At 40.1% G+C, this 19,620-nt stretch overlaps 1 protein-coding gene across 5 annotated transcripts in view; it reads left to right on the forward strand.

Moving 5' to 3' along the window:
• Window positions 1-19,620, forward strand: part of LOC116040060 (dipeptidyl aminopeptidase-like protein 6) — a 260,883-nt gene that overhangs the window by 178,346 nt on the left and 62,917 nt on the right. For all 5 annotated transcript variants that reach the window (XM_031285298.2, XM_031285297.2, XM_035998076.1 and 2 more), the window contains one exon: window positions 8,641-8,755. In XM_031285298.2, the coding sequence (XP_031141158.1) occupies window positions 8,641-8,755 (115 nt within the window). The remainder of the gene's footprint in view (window positions 1-8,640; window positions 8,756-19,620) is intronic.

The raw sequence follows: 19,620 nt of genomic DNA on the forward strand, positions 1-19,620 counted from the left end.
AAATTTCACGTATCTGTACTTCGCTATTTAAATTTATGTCAACTTTCACTTTTACTCCACTACATTTCCTAGATAAAATGTATACTTTTACTCCGTTATATTTCCACTAAGCATCTTCGTTACTTGTTACTAAAAAAATAAAATTAGAAGAAATGTGTGCGACTGCAATAAGGGAGGTTTGGCGAATCTCTGCTCCTAGATTGCATTACGCACGCTCCCGCACGCCGCACGCTCTATTTCAGCGCTTGTTTGTTGCTAAAGGAGGAGGAGGACGCACAACTGAAACCGCCATGGAAGCACGAGCACCTACTGGAGGACCTCCCGTTATCGTAGACGACCACCCCGACGATAGTGGTGAACTCGGTGAACTGGGTAGTGGTGAAGATAACGTCATACACCCGTGGCCGTATTTGCAAGAAAAGTTTCTGTACATTGGAATGAAAGATTCTTCCTACCAGATGATTAAGAAGATATGGCAACCCTGAATATGCTTTATGCTTTACTATAAGAAAGCCACAATAAAGTTCACAATAAAAGTTCTAACCGCTTGCTTTTTAAAAAAAAAAAAAAAAAAAACTTTTTACTTTTATTTCAAATACTTAAGTACATTAAATATCAGAAATTTACTTTTGATACTTAAGTACAGTATATATCAGATACTTTAAGACTTTTACTTAAGTAATATTCTAAAAGGTAACTTTCACTTCTACCAAAGTCTTTTTCTAGTACGATACTTGTACTTTTACTCAAGTATTGCTTTCTAGTACTTTATACAACACTGATTGTTTTGTTACTGTAATGTTTCAGTTCGGTTTGTTGGTGTGTTTGTCAGTTTTGCACGCCAGAGTTCTGCCAGATATTTGCCGATGCAATTTTCTTGAAACCACAAACCGTCTTGAATAACTTAATTCATTTTGAATGTTCCTGTTGACCCTCATGTCAGCGGTTGCTCTCATCAACGTCTGTTGCTACTCGTTGTATCAGACATCACAGCTGTCATGCTGAGAGACATCGCTCTAATTATTTTATGATTTGCGTCGATGGGAGATGCCAACTTGTTTCCGTTAACATCACGGGCCATCTTATGTCTGTCAGTGAGCACACCACCGGCTGCTTGTTTAGGTCCCTCTGGATAGGTGCATGAGTTAAAAGCTGACTGACTCATTACATTCTGTTGCGGTTTGATTTTAGTAGTAAAAAAAAAACCCGCTGTTCTTTGCTGTAGTCTGTTGACATTCCCTCTTTGTGTGTCCATTATATTTTCAGGCTTTCTATAAGACCCGTATAGCTACTTCCCCTACAGTACATCTCCACTAGTATTGTGCCATCAGTGCATTTTAATGCGGGCCTACTGTCAAGGTGGTATTTTTGGTAACACTATTCTGTATGGAATAATAAAAACTGATGGAAATATGCAAGAAAATATGCACACATGCAATTGCCCACAGGCCCTTAGCTAGCAGACACCCTGCATGCTATAGCTTTAGTGTATTCATTGAGAATCAGAATTAATGACCTATACCATCACTTATGCTGGAGCCCAAAGGCATTATCATTTCATCCTCAGGGAGAGCCCATGTAGTCTATGCTCGCTCAAGATCTTTTAGTATGAGCTATTAAAGCGGCAATGGAAGATGGGCCAAGCCTTCATTTCTAGTTTAGCGTCCCATAAAGGCAGCACAAATGGAGCAGTTACTCACGCTATACAGCCTTTCTCATGGCTTGTTCCTAGTCATTTCATTAAACCTCAAACTTGACTTAAGTTTCGGTTTTCTTTTTTGCCATCGTATCAATAGATTTAGTACAATTGTATTTGTGGCTCATAATTTAATACAAAAGAAATTCAAATTTATTTACAGATTGGCAGAACAATTCAAACAAAAAGGTTAAAGCATTGAGACAGACACACACAGACAAGTTGTAACTTAGCAAGACATGTCTTTTCTTTATTCCTAAAGAAAGATAGTGTTGATGCAAACCCCATGTTTTAAATGCTTTTTGCCATAAAGTAGATGGCAGTCTTTTGACCCAAAACAATATCCAGGTTGATACACTGGAAGCATGCCAGATATATAATCTGGGGCCAGAGTTTTATAGATCAGGACCTTAAAGTCAATTCTATAATGAACAGGCAGGGGAGACGTTGGAGAATCAATGATATGATTAAATTTTTTGGAGCTATAGCCAACTGTCTGAGGATTGTCCTCTGACAATGATAGTGCAGATGAGAAAATAGAGTTGACAAAAAAGTTGATATGGTCAGCTGAGTGGTTTTCAGTTATTAAAGTGCCCTCATAGCAATAAACTTAATGAGCAGCAGTGAGTGGTGCAGCGAGTGCTTTGTAGGCTACATCCAGGCTGCCCTGCCATATTAGTGGAGGTTGTTGGGGTTATGCAGCACAGTCCTCAGGGCTGAAGCCCTTTCATCATACTGTATCTACATATGTTCTCGGGTAAAAATCTCTATTATTTAAGATGTATTTTTAATTTATATCGTACCGAACATTAGTCAAAGACGATGCAGCAAGCAAAGTCCAAGAGAGGACTTCTGTTGTGTTATTTTCTATATTATAGAAAGCACCTACTGTATGCTCTTGTTAGTCAAGATGTGGGCTGCCGCATTTTGAATAAGCTGAAGCTGCTGAATGGCTTTCATGTTGCAGTAATAGTGTGGAGGACGAGTGTTTACAAATCTCATGGGGATAGAAATCATTATATTAGATAAGTGGTTTAACAGGATCAGGACTCCATATATGCACTATATCTGTTGCTTCTGAACCAGGTAGCACCCACCACTTCAAGCCTTTTCTTTGGCCTAACCAACGGAAAAGAAAAGAAAAAGCTGAAATAGCTCTGTGTGCTCAAAACTCTTAAAGTGTTGCACTAACTTTCAAGGACTTTGACCTTAAGAGAAATTGGCACACAGTGTTGCGTTTCTCAATCTCATGGAGGAAACAACACTGATGATTCCTGTGCATGCTCTGTAGATTTAAACCTGACAGCTGCTGAGGACAAGAAAACACCAGGATCTTAAGTTTGGACCTCAATCCATCTACAGGGTCCCATACTTTTTTTCTCTCTTTGTCATGTTTTGGTCACGCCTCAAGCTTTCCTGTCAGTGAATCGTCCTGCAGCCTCCCAACATGTTATTTATTTACTGTTCCTGCAAGCTCTGATGTCTGTCTCCTCACTGCTCATTTTATACCTCATCTCTCCTCTGCAATAGTCAGTTGTAATCACACCGTCATTACTTCAGCACATAAGGTCTAGCTAATTAGGCCAATCATTATTATAATTACAGATCAGAGGGGGCATGATCAGGAAGGTTAGGCAAGGTTTTCAGCTTGTGCTTGCACCCGTTACACAGACTGAATATGTGATTATGTCCTCCAAGCCCAGAAATAGGACAAGAAATTATCATTTCCTGGGAAGGTTTCTGTCTGCTGAATCTTTTGCTGTCTAATTATTAGTATGCTTCAACTCAAAGTATGGATCCTCACAAGAATGCTGCTCATTCGCTCATTCGTATTTGTATTTTTTTTTTTTTTTTGGATAGTCAATATGTTCCAACAGAGATGCTGATCTATATGGAAATGCTGTTTGACATTGACTCTTTATAGTCATAGTAAGAGTGCAATAGATTTTTCAGCATGCCGGAGTTTACTGTTGCAGAATGTGAGAGAAAATAAAAAAGCAATTTGCAGACTTGCAGCATCTGTACAGTGTGTGTGTGTGTGTGTGTGCACGCGCTGTTTGTTTGTTTGTTTGTTTGTTTGTTTGTTATACAGTAGTAGAGCTGAACATTTACTGCCATTGGACAGCCCCCTACATTTTTTTCTCACTTCTACTAGACAGCGGTAAATCTGAGAGTGCAGACTGAGTGCTGACTGTCTTCCAATGTAGATGGGTTACTAGTTTTTTTTTTCTTTCTTCTTTTTTTGAAGTTTAAGATTAAGAAGGTTAATTAAATTTAAAGATACAATCTTCACTTGGAAATGTTGGCCTATGAAAACACTGTGAGATTTGATGCTTCACTGAGAAATAGCGTGGACATTTAAATGAACACTTTACCTTGACCAAATCACTTTTGCTACACATAATGCGTCAGGCTGAAGTCCAGCTTTGGTTTAGGTTGCCCTTCCGTCTGGATTTCCGAATATGCCTTCATACGCACACAGATAACTTTGTTGAAATTAAGATGCTGTGGTGGAATCATGCCCAGCTTTCAATTGTATTATCAGTGCATTGAACACATATTAGTCATTAGTCATTCAGCTCAGGATTGCATGAGGATTTCTTTGGCTCTTTTATTGTGCATTACACACATTGAGCACTCTTGTCGCACTCGCTTTATAGCCCATTATTGCATGTGAATAGTTGCTCTCTATAGAGCAGTTTTTCTGAAATTGTGTCGCCATTCCCCATACTGTAAATCTCACCTAGTCACATACTGTATCAACCACAGCAATCAGCAATGGGCTCCATGTCAGTCTCTCGTAAATCTCCAGTAGGATTTTCACTTCTGCAGAAAAACATAAAGATTGTTCCAGATAGATGGCTCAGCACAGAATTGGAGAAAATAAATCACATCGTAGACTGTCGGCTCATCACCCACAACGTTGTTTTTTGTCAGTTGATCTCTGAAATGATCCCTGCTCAACAACTAAACTCATGACTGGGCATGTTTGTAGTTTGTTTATAGATCTAATAATTTTGCTATAATTGGCCGTGGTCACTGTTGTCACATTAAAGACTTGGCTGTTCCTCAGTTCGAATTTGGACTCATAAGAAAGTTGACTTATTGTTGAGTTTTAATGTGCAAGAGGTTAAAGAGTCTTTTGTTATCACTCAACCTGTTGTTTTATTTTCCATGAGTTGATGGTTCTCTGAATAATTTGTGATTGGTTTCAGTCAGTATCTGTCTACAATAGATGGAGTAATTCCAAGGTTTGAGTAGTTATGCAATTATTGTTGAATCATGGGTACAAAATGGAAGGTAGCTGTGATAGAAAAATGTTTTTTATTGTAAAAAAAGTTTAAGGCACAAGTCTGTGTATATTAAACTGAAGGACAGTTATGAACTCCCAAGATGTATTTCTATTAAGAAACACCCAATCACTGATCTTAAAGTTCTATAGTATTCCCTGCTAACAGCTTTGTAGAAACCAGACATCATATTAAGTAAGTAATAATTATAGTAATACATTATGTTTAGTCAATTTTTGGTTAAATTCAACAACTATGAAAAGGTTTTTTACAGCAAAATATTCTAAATTGTAACTTCTATCTGGCTATTTGTCCGGAGCAGCGGAGGCTCATGGGTGTCGCAATATATTGAGACTGTTATCTCTATCAAAGTTGATATAATTAACTGATAACATAAATAGTACTTAAATTATCCCAGAAACTGCTGTTCTTCTATGTTGAAGAACATTGACGCTATAATTAAAAGAAAACGTTTCAGATGGGAACTTACAGCAGTAAAATTACTTGTAACAACTCTATCGTGTTTACACTCTCCCATCTGTTTCATAAGCTTATTTATTCCCTCATACTGAGAGCAATCATCTGCACTCCTTAACTCAGTAGCTGAATAGGCATATCACTTATATAGCAACATGTTCAGCTTTTTCTTGTTTCTTGTGTTGTGTCTAGCTGCCACTGCTCCTCATTATGGCCAAACAGCTAACTAACTGTTGTAATGAATGTGTGTAATGGGCAGTCTAGTAAATAGCCCCAATAGCTCTTATCTGCACTAATGATGTCTCAGGCTCCTTTCAATTAAGGTGGGAACGAGGTCACTAAAAGGTTTGCTCCATAGCTCAGCCATTCAGCTTCATTAAAGCCTTAGCATGTATTCATTAAGGCTCCAGCCACAGTTCCCCACAGCACATGCTCTGCTTTGCTCTTTTTATCCTCTATAAACTAATTAAGAACTTCTTAATCCTCCACTAATAGTTTCGGCTCTTTCTGCCGAGTCCCCCTTGGTTGTGGTTTTGGCGCTGGTTCATCTGTGTGAAAGCCAGACCAAGCAGGGCTAAGGTGGAAACTTTCAGGGATGCTTTGTCTTAGAAAGTCACACATTGAGCCATTTTCCTCTGGTTGCTCTATTTGCTTTAGCACCTTAAAGGTGCAGTTAGCGGTGCAGTTAGCGATACAGCGAAAAGATTGTTGATATTTGAACTCAACAGCCAAGAAATACAATCTCCCGCCCTTCAGGAACTCCGCCCCCCAGATTCACGGACAGATAACTACTGGTCAGCCAGCACATTCACATGCTGCCTCCCCCCCTACCATCAACTGTCACCGCCTGTTGCCGATTGGCTGGAATAGTGTTTTGTGGCTCATGCACTCCTTTCTGTTTGTTTTCTGTGTACACAGCCAGGGCTGTGTATAACCACCAGATATTCAGCGCCCACATGAAATAGAGAGCTAAGTGACCGTGAGGAGATATTCACTGAATTTGACAAAAAGTGTATTAGATTAACATCACTTAGTATACCTTAAATTACGTCCCCATCATGCTTCAGCTGACAGAGGTTTACAACTTCTAGATATACCAAGATCTAATAGCCCAGATGTGTACACCGCCGCCATGCCCCTGCACAAATCTCCCGGATTTTGAAAACCAAAAGTTGGCAGGTATGCTTACAGTTACCTCAAGGTTGGCATCTCTTCAGTTATACGTTGTGGAATAGAATTTAAGATAATGATTACTTTTAAATGTACATTAATCAATAGGCTATTTTAACAAAGAATGTAATGCATTTATGTTTGGAAAAAGGTGTGAAAAAGGCTTATAATTTTAGTTGATAACTGTTCTGATAAACCAACTGTACGCTGCCAACACTTATCTCGCTAGTGAAGCTAATCTAGCAGCTAAAGACATGTAGCCTATATTTCCCTCAGGACATGGTGGAGACTGAAACAGCTAAAACCGCTAAAGAATGAATATTGGACTGGTATTTGTATGACAACCAGAAACACAACTTGTGAATGCTAATGCATGTCAGCAGGATGTGTGAATGGGCAGTTGTTTGCTGACAAGTGTTTGCTGACACCATAACAACTTCATTTGGTGAGGGGCTAAAAGTATACCGTGCAAGCTAGCTAGCTACAGTAGGAGATCATCCCTATGTTCCCTGGGTCCTATGATATAAACTAACATTGTGAGTGATTGGTAGGGCCTATCTTTGCAGTTCAAATGTCAAAAGAACAAATGGAGGTGGATGTTTCAAATGCAGTTGGAATGGTAAAAATATGTTAAGCCACTATGGTGATATACATGTCAAAAGTCAAGGAAACTGTCTTGACCACAAATTTGAGGGCGTATTGAGGAGTAGCCTATAACATCAGTAGGCTAAAAGCTGTGAGGGATTTAAACATATTGACCCAGGGAAACATACGTTATACATTTGACATAGGGAGAAACATTGCTGAGAACATTAAAATCCTTTGAATGGTATCCTTATTGTGTCATATTAAGAGGATATTGAGCTGGGGAACATACTGTATATACACTCCCCTAGCTAGATTAGCCTTTTTTCTGATGGTTTTGTATTCTGTCTCCCTGAGCGTTTGTGACATTCTTAGTTGTTGTCTACAAACAAGTGTTGTTTTCAAACACTTGAAAAGCACTAGTAGCTTGAAAACGGCTGTACATAAATACATTTCTGTGATTGTTATCATGACAATAAAACAGGCTACAACTTTACTATTAAATGTTTGCTGTCCAATAGCTGTAAAATAAGGAAAAGCTGAGTTGATCTAGCTCTGAGCTGGAAGCTGGGGGACACCCAGAGTAATCCAAAGCTGCTAACTGGTCTTGAATTGTAACATTAATATATTGTGAAAAAATGTTGTGCTTATTTCATTTTGTCGCTCAACCGAGCCACCTGCTGCACATCACCGTGTCTCAAATAAAGTTCTCCTGCACGTTATTTGATTTGGGCATGTCCAAAAAGCCAAGCTGCTTTCCCCCCTATTTTTTTAATTTGATATCCTGCTGTGATACTTTGTCTAGTGCCATAATCATTCTTTAAAATTCAGTTTTCACGTTTAACAATATTAAACTGCAATAAGTTTATTTCTGGATTTGTCGGTCAGACGCGGGGGGAAAAAAATCCCTTCAAGGTTGCTCGTAACTCAGACTCGTTTTCCCAACCCCAAGGATTCTTTCCGCTGTTGCTGAGCTTTTGTCAAGCATGCAATTCACCAACGTGTCGTAGGCTCCATTTTTATCTGTCACATTCGTTTGGGGGTGATGGCAGCTGATGCTCGGCTCATTAAGAATTCCCCCCCCCCTCCTCCTCCTGCTGCTGTTGCTGCTGTTGGCATGTCTCCTTGAGAACCGAGATTCTGCGACTGACTCACGTTCGTCCTTGACTGACACCCTGTTGTTCCTTTTCATGAGTTTGCCATTTATACAACCTCCTATTATTTTTCCTTTATTTAAGTCTCCTCAGATATTTCTCTCTTTCGCTTCTTTCTCACGTCCCACATATTGTTCTTTTCCATTTTTTCTTTCATTGTGTCCTCATCCTTCGTAAGTCGTACGCTGATTCACTCTCGTAATAGTCTTTCTTTTTTTTTTACTGTTTCTGACCATGTCTTTTTCCCCTCCTCTCTGTCTATCTGTAGGAGCTGGTGGGCAGTAACCCTCCGCAGAGGAACTGGAAGGGAATAGCGATCGCCCTTCTTGTCATTCTGGTCATCTGCTCACTGATCGTCACCTCCGTCATCCTGTTGACACCAGGTACACGGCGCGGGGGGGGTCACGACACCATACACCACACATCGCTCTGTTTACACGGCTATTATTATGCACGGACATGCCCATCAGGTTTCACAATCAATCTCACCACAAACAATGCAAATATGGACAAATAGCGTGTGTATGTCTGTATCTCTGTCCTTGTGTGTGGTCCACGCTCTCATGCAGTGTTTGCAGTGTCACCCACTGTACTGTCACAGTTACAGTTATCTTACACACGGACACTCTTTCTTACACACGGACACTCTTTCTTGCTGTAACAGACACATTTAGGGAAGGTCAGTAAACCGCATTGGAGTCAGCTTGCGCTGCATTGCTTTCTTCATAAACACATTTTCCATCCGTCTCCTTTACTTAGTGCTTCTTTCCCCTGCACCCACACACACAACACACATGCACGTTTTGGACGTCCGCAATTTCCTTAGTTATTTTAAGGCTTCTGAGTTTCCTTTCAGAGTGACCTTCAGGTTTCCTGTTTGCACATTTACAATTTTACAAGTTTAATCAATAGGCCATCTGTGTATATTTAGGCTCATAAAGCGCATTGATATGGCTTTATGCGCTGCCAGAGCCAAATCAGTCAATACAACTGCCAATGTGTGTCCAGTATAATTCAGTTACAAAGACAGTTATCACTGTGCCCTTGTTTATGATTTTCTGTCTCAGACAATTACAGTTGATGTTTCAAGGATGTCGGGGGGCGTGGTCTGCTATCCCAAAATATATCCAATGTTTCTACATAATCCTAGACAGGTGTCGGTGCAACAATATTGCCGGCGTAGACCTTAGTGTAGCAGCAGGTGTCAAAGCAGCAAGAACGCCTCGTCACCTCCTGGCCGTGTCCTGTTCCTGTCCCGGGGCGTTTGTAATGGACTCGGATAAACCCAAGCTTTTATTGTGCCAATTCCCAACAAGGCGGGCCAACGGGAGTCGGGCAGAAAGAGGAGGCCGAGCAGGTGGTGTTTCCAGCCTGTACCTCGCCCCTAATCTGTTCCCTCCCTGTTTCGACTCTATGTGATCAAGCAGAACCGCTGTTCCGTTCCAAGTCTCAACGCAAGCCCGGGTTCTTGCAGCAACTGCGGGACCTCCGGCAGACGGCCCATTAAAAGGGGTTTATAGAGGATATTTGGTATTTTTTAAGAGGCTTTGGGGATATTAGAATATGCTCTGGCTTTACCAGATGCAGTTTTGAAAGTTGGTGTGAATTAATTGGGTATCTTGACCAACTGAGATATGCTTCAGAATAATGCAGCTCCATGAATCATTCCTCAAGGACAGTGTTTTTTTTTTTTCTGAGCAAAGACAGTTTGGTTTTCTCCTTCTTGGAGCTGTCATATTCAGGATTGAACTATTAATCCCTGGATTCTACACAGTCAAATATATGTCTTTGTACAAAGTTAAAGACGTGCGGTCATGTAATCTGGGACATTTAGCACACATAATAACCAATTAATTCAAACTCAAAAAATTGCAGACTGGCAGTTTTGCAAGTTTTTAGTAGTGTATTTCTTAAAAACTGAGCAACTGTCACTAGTTATTGTACATTGCATACACGTATACGGAGAAACAACAATGATGTGGTTTGCCTAAACTGTGTGTTCAAATTACGAATAAGCGGCGGTATTGCATTCTATTCTATGTGGTAGTTGGGTCTATTCAGGCTCCTGTCTGTGCAGATTTTGCTATCTGTGCCTCTTAAAATGAATTCCACCCTGTATGAAAAAAGAGTGAGAGTGCATGCCTTGATTCTCAGGTACTGATACAAAAAATAGTAGCTGCAGTAAATCAGTCAAAGATGGTTACACTGCAAAAAGCATCTTACCAAGGCGGTTTGATTTAGTCCTATGTCCTCCACTTTAAGTTGAACAAATCCTGTTTTAAAAGGACATCAGGATCACAATCAAGAAGCAAGACAATACTCAAGCACCAGAATCAAGATTAAGCTTGGTTATAAAAATAATCTTTTAAACAAGCATTTTATTTAACTTCTTTTAAGAAAATAAGATAGATCAGGGCTTAATTACAGACATTTCTTTGGGCATTTTTTGCAGTGCAAATGAGCCCAAGAGTGTAAGGTACATTACTAATGTTTTGTATCACTTGTTAAGGGCTCTGAGTAGTTCCTATTAAAATGCTAAATCCAACAGCCATTTAGAACAACTTAGTTTTCTATAATTACACATGAAGGAGACTCATTTTGAGAAAAAGGGCACCTCATGTGAGGAGTTATGAGATAGCATGTTGTTTCCACTCAGAATGGTTTGTTGATGGATGTTCCCTTGCCAGACAGGCCCGCCTGTTTCTAACTGCTCCTGACAACCACTTTTCTCACACACACACACACACACACACACACACACACACACACACACACACACACAAACACACACACGCACATAGTTTTGCTCTCCTTTTTCTTTCTCTGACAACCTGTGCCTGCTCTAACTGATAGCTCCATATTACGAAGAGGTCGCTCTGTTTCTCTACATCAATACAACTAGGTCAGATGTTCACAATTGGCATCTGGGTATTCATCAGACTGAAGGATGTCAGGCTGACTGACAGAGTGACAGCTAGCTGAACCTGTGGGAGGATCACATGTTACGTTAATTTGGTGCAGCTGAATGCAAGCAGTCACAGAGACACAGACACAGATTGTTGCATAAAGCCAACGCTAAGTTAGATCACTCTCATGGCTACTTCAGTGGCATTCAACATTGTGTTGAACATACAGTATATGAAATCCTAATTTTATTTTATTTGAACAATTTGTCATTTTTCAGAACAGGTTACTTTGTGAATTCAGTATATTAGGAGCAAAATGGCTCTCATGTACTGTATAGTGAAAAATGAGCTGTAAATGTAGGGTATATCATTAATTTATTGTCTTTTAAAGAGTAGCTACAGTGTAGAACTTTATGTGAAGTATAATCTAAACAAAAGACAAAGATTCCTCTTTGATTTCAAGTAGCAGGGAATTTACGCTGAACCGTCGCAACTCTGCCGTCCTTATGTTAAGCCCGCCCACCAACTCGATGTACACGATGTGATTGGCCTGACCAGAATTTGGTTTTTCCAGCTCGCAAGCCAACGGAGAGTTGCTAGACGAACCTGGCTGCAAATTACATTTGCTGCCGCTAGGGTGCGTCTAGATTTCTAGGCTAGGTTTGTTGTGTAAGCTAGCTGAAATGGACAATGGGGTTCATTTATTTATTTATTTTTTCTTTTATGTTGATTTCTTTTGGCTGGATGACTGACACACTTCAGTTGGGCTTCAGGAAGGGAACCAGTTTTATAGCAGATTTTATTTGCCAAGCTTTGGAGAGAAGGCAAAATATTTTGTTCATGACCGAGTTGTAAAATAACCTGTGATTTTTCTATAAAGGAATTCAGATATAAAATTTTTTTGTATTTTTTAGATTTTTCTTATTTTGTATATTCATTTATGGTTTCTATAAATATTATTTTCCAACACAAAGGTCTAAATGTTGTCTCCATACCACCAGGAATACAATTCTGTGCGAGTTTGAGATTGTTATTTAGCTGACCCTTTAAAATTCAGACATATTCAGTTTAAAAATGCTGGAATCCACACAAAAAAAACATAGGGAGGATCGCACTTTGTTTTTTTTGGCTCCCTGAACACTGCTGCTTAAACATTATGCTGGATTTGGCATCTTTTACCACATCACCAGTAACAGAAGATGCATCCTTTTTTGTTGCCGGTGTTAGAATTTCACTTTCAATTTAGCATGGAGATCTTTATTTCATCTTGTATGATGTTGTACTTTCTTAAACCGACTACTGCGTGACAAGAGTTGAGGACAGACCCGTGCACATGCCAGAGAGTAATCAGAAACTTGGATAACAGTGAAAACACACCGGGCGTGTAAAAGTGTTGCTTATAGCCCACAAAGTGTAGATACGTGCCTCATCGCACGCCTGGCCATTCATACGGGATGCGTATTTCTCCGCGCCAGACACATATTAGCCTGTGTGTGTGTGTGTGTGTGTGTCACCCTCTCTGTCCGTCCGTCGGTCCATGTGCCTAATCGCGTGTCTCGCTGTTTGAAGTCAAGACAGCCAAAAACACCATGAACCTAGGTTTTATTTTGAAATGTGTTTTATTTTTGTAAAATATCCCGCTGCACTATGGTCTTCCTGTATGTGATTACCTGCCTGGCTTGACACATTCGCTCGTGTGTCTCGCAAGAAATAGAGGTGATGCAGAAGCGATTGCTGTAACGCGCGGGCCGACGCGGCCTCTCTGTGGCCTCTCTGCGGCCTCTCTGCGGCCAGTATGAACGTACAGATTGGATAACATGGATGCCGAAATAAAAATAACTGTGCTACGCGTTTTCACTGTAAGAAAGTGTTAATACGTCACAGATTTTATCAAACTACTCCAACTAGCACATTTGTGTTTCTCCACACTGGGTTAAACTTGCCATAACTGATTTTTGGCAGCAGAATCCAGTTGTTAAAGACATTATTGACATATTATCACCTCATAACTTTGATATGGCAAACGTGCAGACACAAAGCAAGATTAGAATTCATTTGGAGTGATGTTTCTGTCCACCCTGTGAACATTAGTCTAATATTTACTCTCCTTTTAGTTCTCTATTGGCCTCCAGTGCAAAGGTAAGTTGTTAGTTTTTTCTTTCAGGTCGTGAATATCTAATTCTAGAATGACCTACTTGCAAAACCTCAATATGATTGGATAGGATTACTTTTTCTTTTGTAGTCAACACTGCAGAGTTACTGTATTTGACTCAGTCCCAGAGAGACACACTGTTATCTTTCAAATTGCCAGGTTCAATGTTCGATCAAACTCTATTGTGTTGAGAAGAGGCCGTGTTACATTAGCATATAAACTAAGCTGACCCCGCTGGGGCTGACAGTTGGCATTTGTCAGACTAATTCAAAGTTTCTGCCTATCATCACACCCTCTGTGAGGGTAAGATAAAGACATATTTTACTACAGAAGATGGATTTGCCTTTAAGAGATTGTGCTATAGTATATAAAAAAGTAATTTTAAATGTAAACTCTCACATGTTTAACTTAATTTGTTCCTGTGCCTGCTGCTGTGTTCAATCTATACATCTGGCTATCATAACTAATTATAAAATCACTATTTATCCCTGTTAGGCCTCGCCATCTGATGGGAGGCTGCAACTTATGTGCACTATTACATAGTCGCAGTCTATACACTGGTGACTGATAATCACGATCAAAACTCAAGTGATGCACCGAGCAGATGCCTTCAAAGGTGATTTTGTCCCTCATGATGAAATCAGGGAGGAACCGAGGATCAGTCGGTGCCTGTCCATCTGTTGGGCACAATATGCCACGCGCACACAGCTGACGCACAAGTTTGGAGAGTGATGCAAGTCGTCGTTACGCTCTTGCAATTTAAAACCACTTTGATTGGTAAAAGAAAAGGAACTGAATTTTTTTTACTTGCTGAATTTTGTCTAAAACATTTTTTTTCCACTTATCTTTGAGTCAAAGATATTTTCTCAGAAACCACTGGTTTTACAATGACTTGCACTGGCTGAATGGGGGGGACTAGATTTATGACATATCCCAATCAATGGTGTATACTTACATCTGTCTTGTTTTAGAAGGAAACATATGCATTGAAGTTATGCTGGGTATAGTATCTGCTATTAAAAAAACTGGATGAACCATCTGTCTAATATGCATTGTTGTTTTTAACGAACAGTTGCGGCCGTTGCACACACCTAAACCACGGCCTTAGTTGCAAGTAGCTTCTCACTGGACGCTGATTCTGTCCTCTGCGGTGCGGACTAGAGCCTGGATCGGGCCGAATTTTTCCGTCCGAACCCGGCCCGAGCCCGACAGAGCCGTGACCGAACCCGGCCCGAGCCCGTCAGGCATTATGATATTTATGTCCGAGCCCGACACAGTTAAAATCTCGTTGTTTTTTTTTCTCATAATAATGACACATTTACGTTTGTTTGTGTGGAAAGACCGCTTTTATTAAGCAACTGGAAGGCATTCGGAAATGTAAACAGATGAGCGCATCAGCGCACACGGGGGAACAAGCGCACGTTAATAAGCTGTTTAATTTAAAATGTTCAGTGTGTTAACCTTTCCTGCTTGCTTCGATTCCGACCGTGATCAGAAAACCGGGTACCGTCAGGACCCGTCGGGCTCGGGTCGGGTATCCATGCCTTAGTGCGGACACACATGATTACTTGAAGCCTAGTCTCGCATTGCCTGACCGTCCTCCACAGGGCTGCAGAGGAGGGTCTGGAGAGTCCACACAGAATTCCACAATGGGAGAAAAACATGCTCTGGTTTATTGGCATTTCTTTAAACCAGTCACAATCGTCTTAGGCGGCGCTAAGCGCCAGACGGAGCCACGATGCAGCTGCAAAATAGCATCGGGAAGAAACTTGTTTTGGTGGAACGTGTAGTTCATAGGTTGTTTTAGTCGTGGAACAGAAAACTCAGATTGGACAGATAGTCTAGCTAGCTGTCTGGATTTACCCTGCAGAGATCTGAGGAGCAGTTAACCATAGTCCTCATAAATCCACCGGTTTAAAATTACAACACAAAGAAAGCGGAAGGTGACTACTTGAAGCCTGACCAGATGGATTCTCACGTGTTATCGCCAAGAATCCAGCTGCCTGTGCAAGGCAATCACCTTGCTTCTTCGCTCTTCAAATAAACAGCTCACAACTCATAAATGTTCACCCCGTGATGAGGGGTCACAAGTGCAGTTTGCTAAATAGTAAAGCCTGGTTCACACGGCAGGATAATTTGGCAGATTTTAGCCCCGATTCACCCCTACCGACAATCTTAAGGATCGTAAAATAATCTGATCTGATCTCAGATATTCCTGCCGTGTGTGGTGTGTTAAGACTGCTCTCGTCTGCTCGGTAGGACGTCGGGACCGCTCCGATCTCAAATCGGGGATATCCAACATGTTGGATTTTTTTGGCCCGATTTCTCCTCGTGTGTGGTGTCCCCCGGGGACAAAGAGCATGCAGCCTGTGGATTGTGGCGTGTAGCCAATCAGAAAGCGAGGTGACGAGGCGGCGAGGAAAGCACCGGGAAACAAAATCAAAACAGCCGGCGGCATGGCGCACCAGAAAGTCCGGTGGATGTCGGAGATGGAGGACCAACTCGTCGACCTGTGATAACGTTTTTTTTCGGTTAAAAACAAACTACAAACTATCGCCACTGCATCCTCTTCGTCCGCCATGATTGTTTACTCTGAAGTCACGTTTGATCTCGAGGGATTTTGCGAGATTTCCCGTCTGACCAGGGAATGCTCGGGAGTCAAATCGGTTCGTGTGTGATGTGTTGATTTTGCCGTGTGCTGCGCACCACACACTGTACGACCAAAACTGTTAGACCCGTGATTTTTTTTTTATATTTTTATACTCATACAAGGTTTCAAGACTGTGTGGATCATACAACTTATTCCCCATCATCTGTTATTGATATTTCAGATCCTCTTGAGACATTTGGCTGTCACTGAAGTGTGAATACTGCTCTTTGGTGTTATTTTTCTGACGTAAGATCTCAGACTCGTATAATCACATCCAGTTGTTAAGATCTCACACTGATCCGAAGGCTGACATTAAACTTTTTTTTTTTTCTTCAACAGTGTGTAATGTCATGGGGTTAACATGACAAGAGGAAGTTGTTAAGTGTCATTTTTTTGTTGCCAGACTGTCTGAACCTCCCCTTCTCGCATCCTTCTGCTCTTAAGAGCTGATTTTTCCGACAGCTGCGACACACGGATCAAAGCATGTGTCAGATTAAAATTAGGGGACGCGGTCACAGTCAGGCTTTGCTGAGGAAACATTTGGAGCTTTTCTTCTTTGTGGTTCGGTGGTGCTATAACAGTTAGAAAAACATTTCTCCATTAATGACTTTGTTTTGTTTCTCCCTCTGTCCAGTTTGTCCATGGCATTTAGTTTTTTTAGTCATTGTGACTATTAATCCGTCTCAGGCCATAGTTTGCTAAGGTGAGGATAATATGAGTCTACCAGTTTCGTGGACCAATACTTTGCTTTATGACTAAATACCTGCAAAACTAAAGGGATTGCCATCATCTTTAGACACACTTTGTGAGCATTGTAAGCATGTTGGCATATAAGGGTGTAAATCACAAGTTTCATTACGATACAATATTATATTGATTCTTTGGACACGATACAAGATTTACTGATATCTCAAAATCTGTCACGATATGATTTTGATTCAATTCAAATGCTTGCGATCGATATGAGACGATATCATATGCCTATTTAACACAGTTACATTCATATCAACTTAAAAAAGCAACTAAAATAGGATTTGTCCGGTTTATAACTGAGGTCTTCCAGGCATTTCAATTAAAAACAAAATATTCTTTAGAATAAAAAGAATACTGTGAATATGAAATGGGAATCTTAAATAAAGGGGCATCTTACAGACAATATGTATCGATATTTGCACTTTGCATCAATAATATTGGATGGTGGATCTTTGAATCGATATATCGATCCAGATCGATGTATCAGTATTAGCATACTGACATTAGCATTTAGCTCAAAGCACCGCTGTACAGCTGCTACTGTGGCTGTAGATTGAGTGTTGTTCAACCATCACAGCTTTGCAGGCTGATCAATGCATCTTTCCAACCTTTTTCTTAAAGCCTCTGTCCATCAAATCAACTTGCTTTGAGATACTGTAGGTAATCCATCATGCTGAAGTTTTTTTTTTATCTATTTATAAACCGTTGCTATGACAGCATGATAAGTGACGTGTAGTAAGCACAAGCTGTTTTGTTACTTCGTTCAGTGATGGAAATGTATATGTGCTTGTTAGAAGCCTCAGCATCTGAAAATTTAGATTTGGTTGCCAAACACAATCCTCTCTCATACAACTCTAAATCACTGATATTATCACATTGACTTGATGTAAAAAGGTTTTAAACAAGCCACATTTCATGTCTCTGCAAATTGGATCAGTAGATACATCGTTTTACTTACATGGAGTGAAATCACTGGCTGCCTGGTGAGTAGCAAAGGTTTTCACCAGTTTTGAGAGTGCAGTATAATTTTTTTAAATGGTCAGCTGCGATGTAAAGTGTATGCAATTAAATGTCATCGCCAGCTAAAACATGCAAAACACCGGTATGGTCTTTTGATTGTTCGGTTCCAGAGGTTTCTCTACCACTAGTCTATATCCACGAAATTCCACTTCTGGAATTGCTCCGTTGCCGCCGGAAATTCCACCAAATGTCCTTCTTCTTGCCTGGATGTCCTTTACCTTAAGCTTTCTATGTGTTGGCGTTCTAAACTCAAGACAATTGTGATTGGTTTAAAGAAATGCCAATAAACCAGAGCACGTTTTTCTCCCAACCTTGTAATGCTGTGTGGACTAGCCAGACCCTCCTTCGTAGCGCCGTTGAGAAAGTGAAACTACTCTACCACTGAACAAACAAAAGACATCCTATCTCATGGAGCTTTAAACTCACCTAAAAGCATTTTTGTTATTTCTGGTCTCAATAGACACTGTGTAAAGTGTCACATAATGGTCTGCCTGCTGATGTGCAGGCTTTTCAACCCTGCAAAGAAATGAGAAACTCTTATACTTCATTTTTCAACCACATTCTGGTCCATTTTTTTGTATGCTGCTGCATACCTTCTTTCATCCAAATCTGATTGTCAGGATAGTAAAAATGTAGCAGAACATCACTCAAATATTGATTATGTACCTCTTCCAGTAATTGATGTCACTATGATGTAATTCTAGACGTTCTACTATCATTACTACTGTAACTTACTTTAATGACTACTATATAGAAACAGGGAAAAGAGTCACATTAAGAATATGTACTGTAGTAACCAAACACACATAATACAGTTCTAGTGCCTCCGGAGTTTAGCTTCATTTTCCACATTTTCCATATGAAGAGATAAATAAAATTTGAACATTAGTTAGTTAATCCTTTTTTTAAAAAGAGAGACCTGGATAAGTAGAAAAGCTCAGACACACTACACACAATTCAAAAACAACATTTGATACCGATACAGAAAACTTTATTAATCTCCAAGTGGCAATTCATTTTACAGTCTATCCCATCCATGTCATAAATAAGTACAAGAGTAACGACAACAATCAGCATCCACATCAACATCAACATGCCAGTGACAACAAGAGCATAGATCAACGGTTTGTGTTCAGTAGCCTAATGGCTGAAGGAATGAAAGAATTTGCATAGCGATTAGTTTTCCGTGCAGGGACATAACAGTGGCGACCTGATGGCATAACTAAAAATTCAAAGGTGCATGGTCAGGTTGAGTTAATTTGCATACAATTATACAAAATTGTTCCATATCAAAGCAAAATATTACATTGATCAAAGTAGAATGTTTTTAAAAAAAAAAAAACATTTTTAAATTCAGCCATCACTGTTATCCTGCTTTACCTTCTGATCTTGTCTCCATTGTATTTTTATAGAATGAAAGAACAAATATTCCTGATGCTGTTGGAGCCAAAAGAAAATGTTACCTCACATATAAAATTACAGCTGCAGCATGGACACTGGCAGGGGCAGAGGGATTAAACATCACACATTAGAAAGACAGTGCTGTAGTTAAAATATTCCAGCTTTGATCCTCAATGTGCAATCAACTGCCATGTCGTGTCAAAGTGTCCCTGTGCTGGAGACAGAATCCCTCAAAACATGTTTGAAATTAATGTTAAACTGAAACTTAGCAAAATGTTACGTCAGGCTTTGAATGGTCTTGTTAAATACAAAGAAGCTTGTGATATATTGTTTTCTGCTTTTTATCCCCCCCCCCACCCCCACCCC

This window comes from Sander lucioperca, chromosome 23 (genome assembly GCF_008315115.2).
Source record: "Sander lucioperca isolate FBNREF2018 chromosome 23, SLUC_FBN_1.2, whole genome shotgun sequence".
In the NCBI taxonomy this organism is placed as follows: Eukaryota; Metazoa; Chordata; class Actinopteri; order Perciformes; family Percidae; genus Sander; species Sander lucioperca.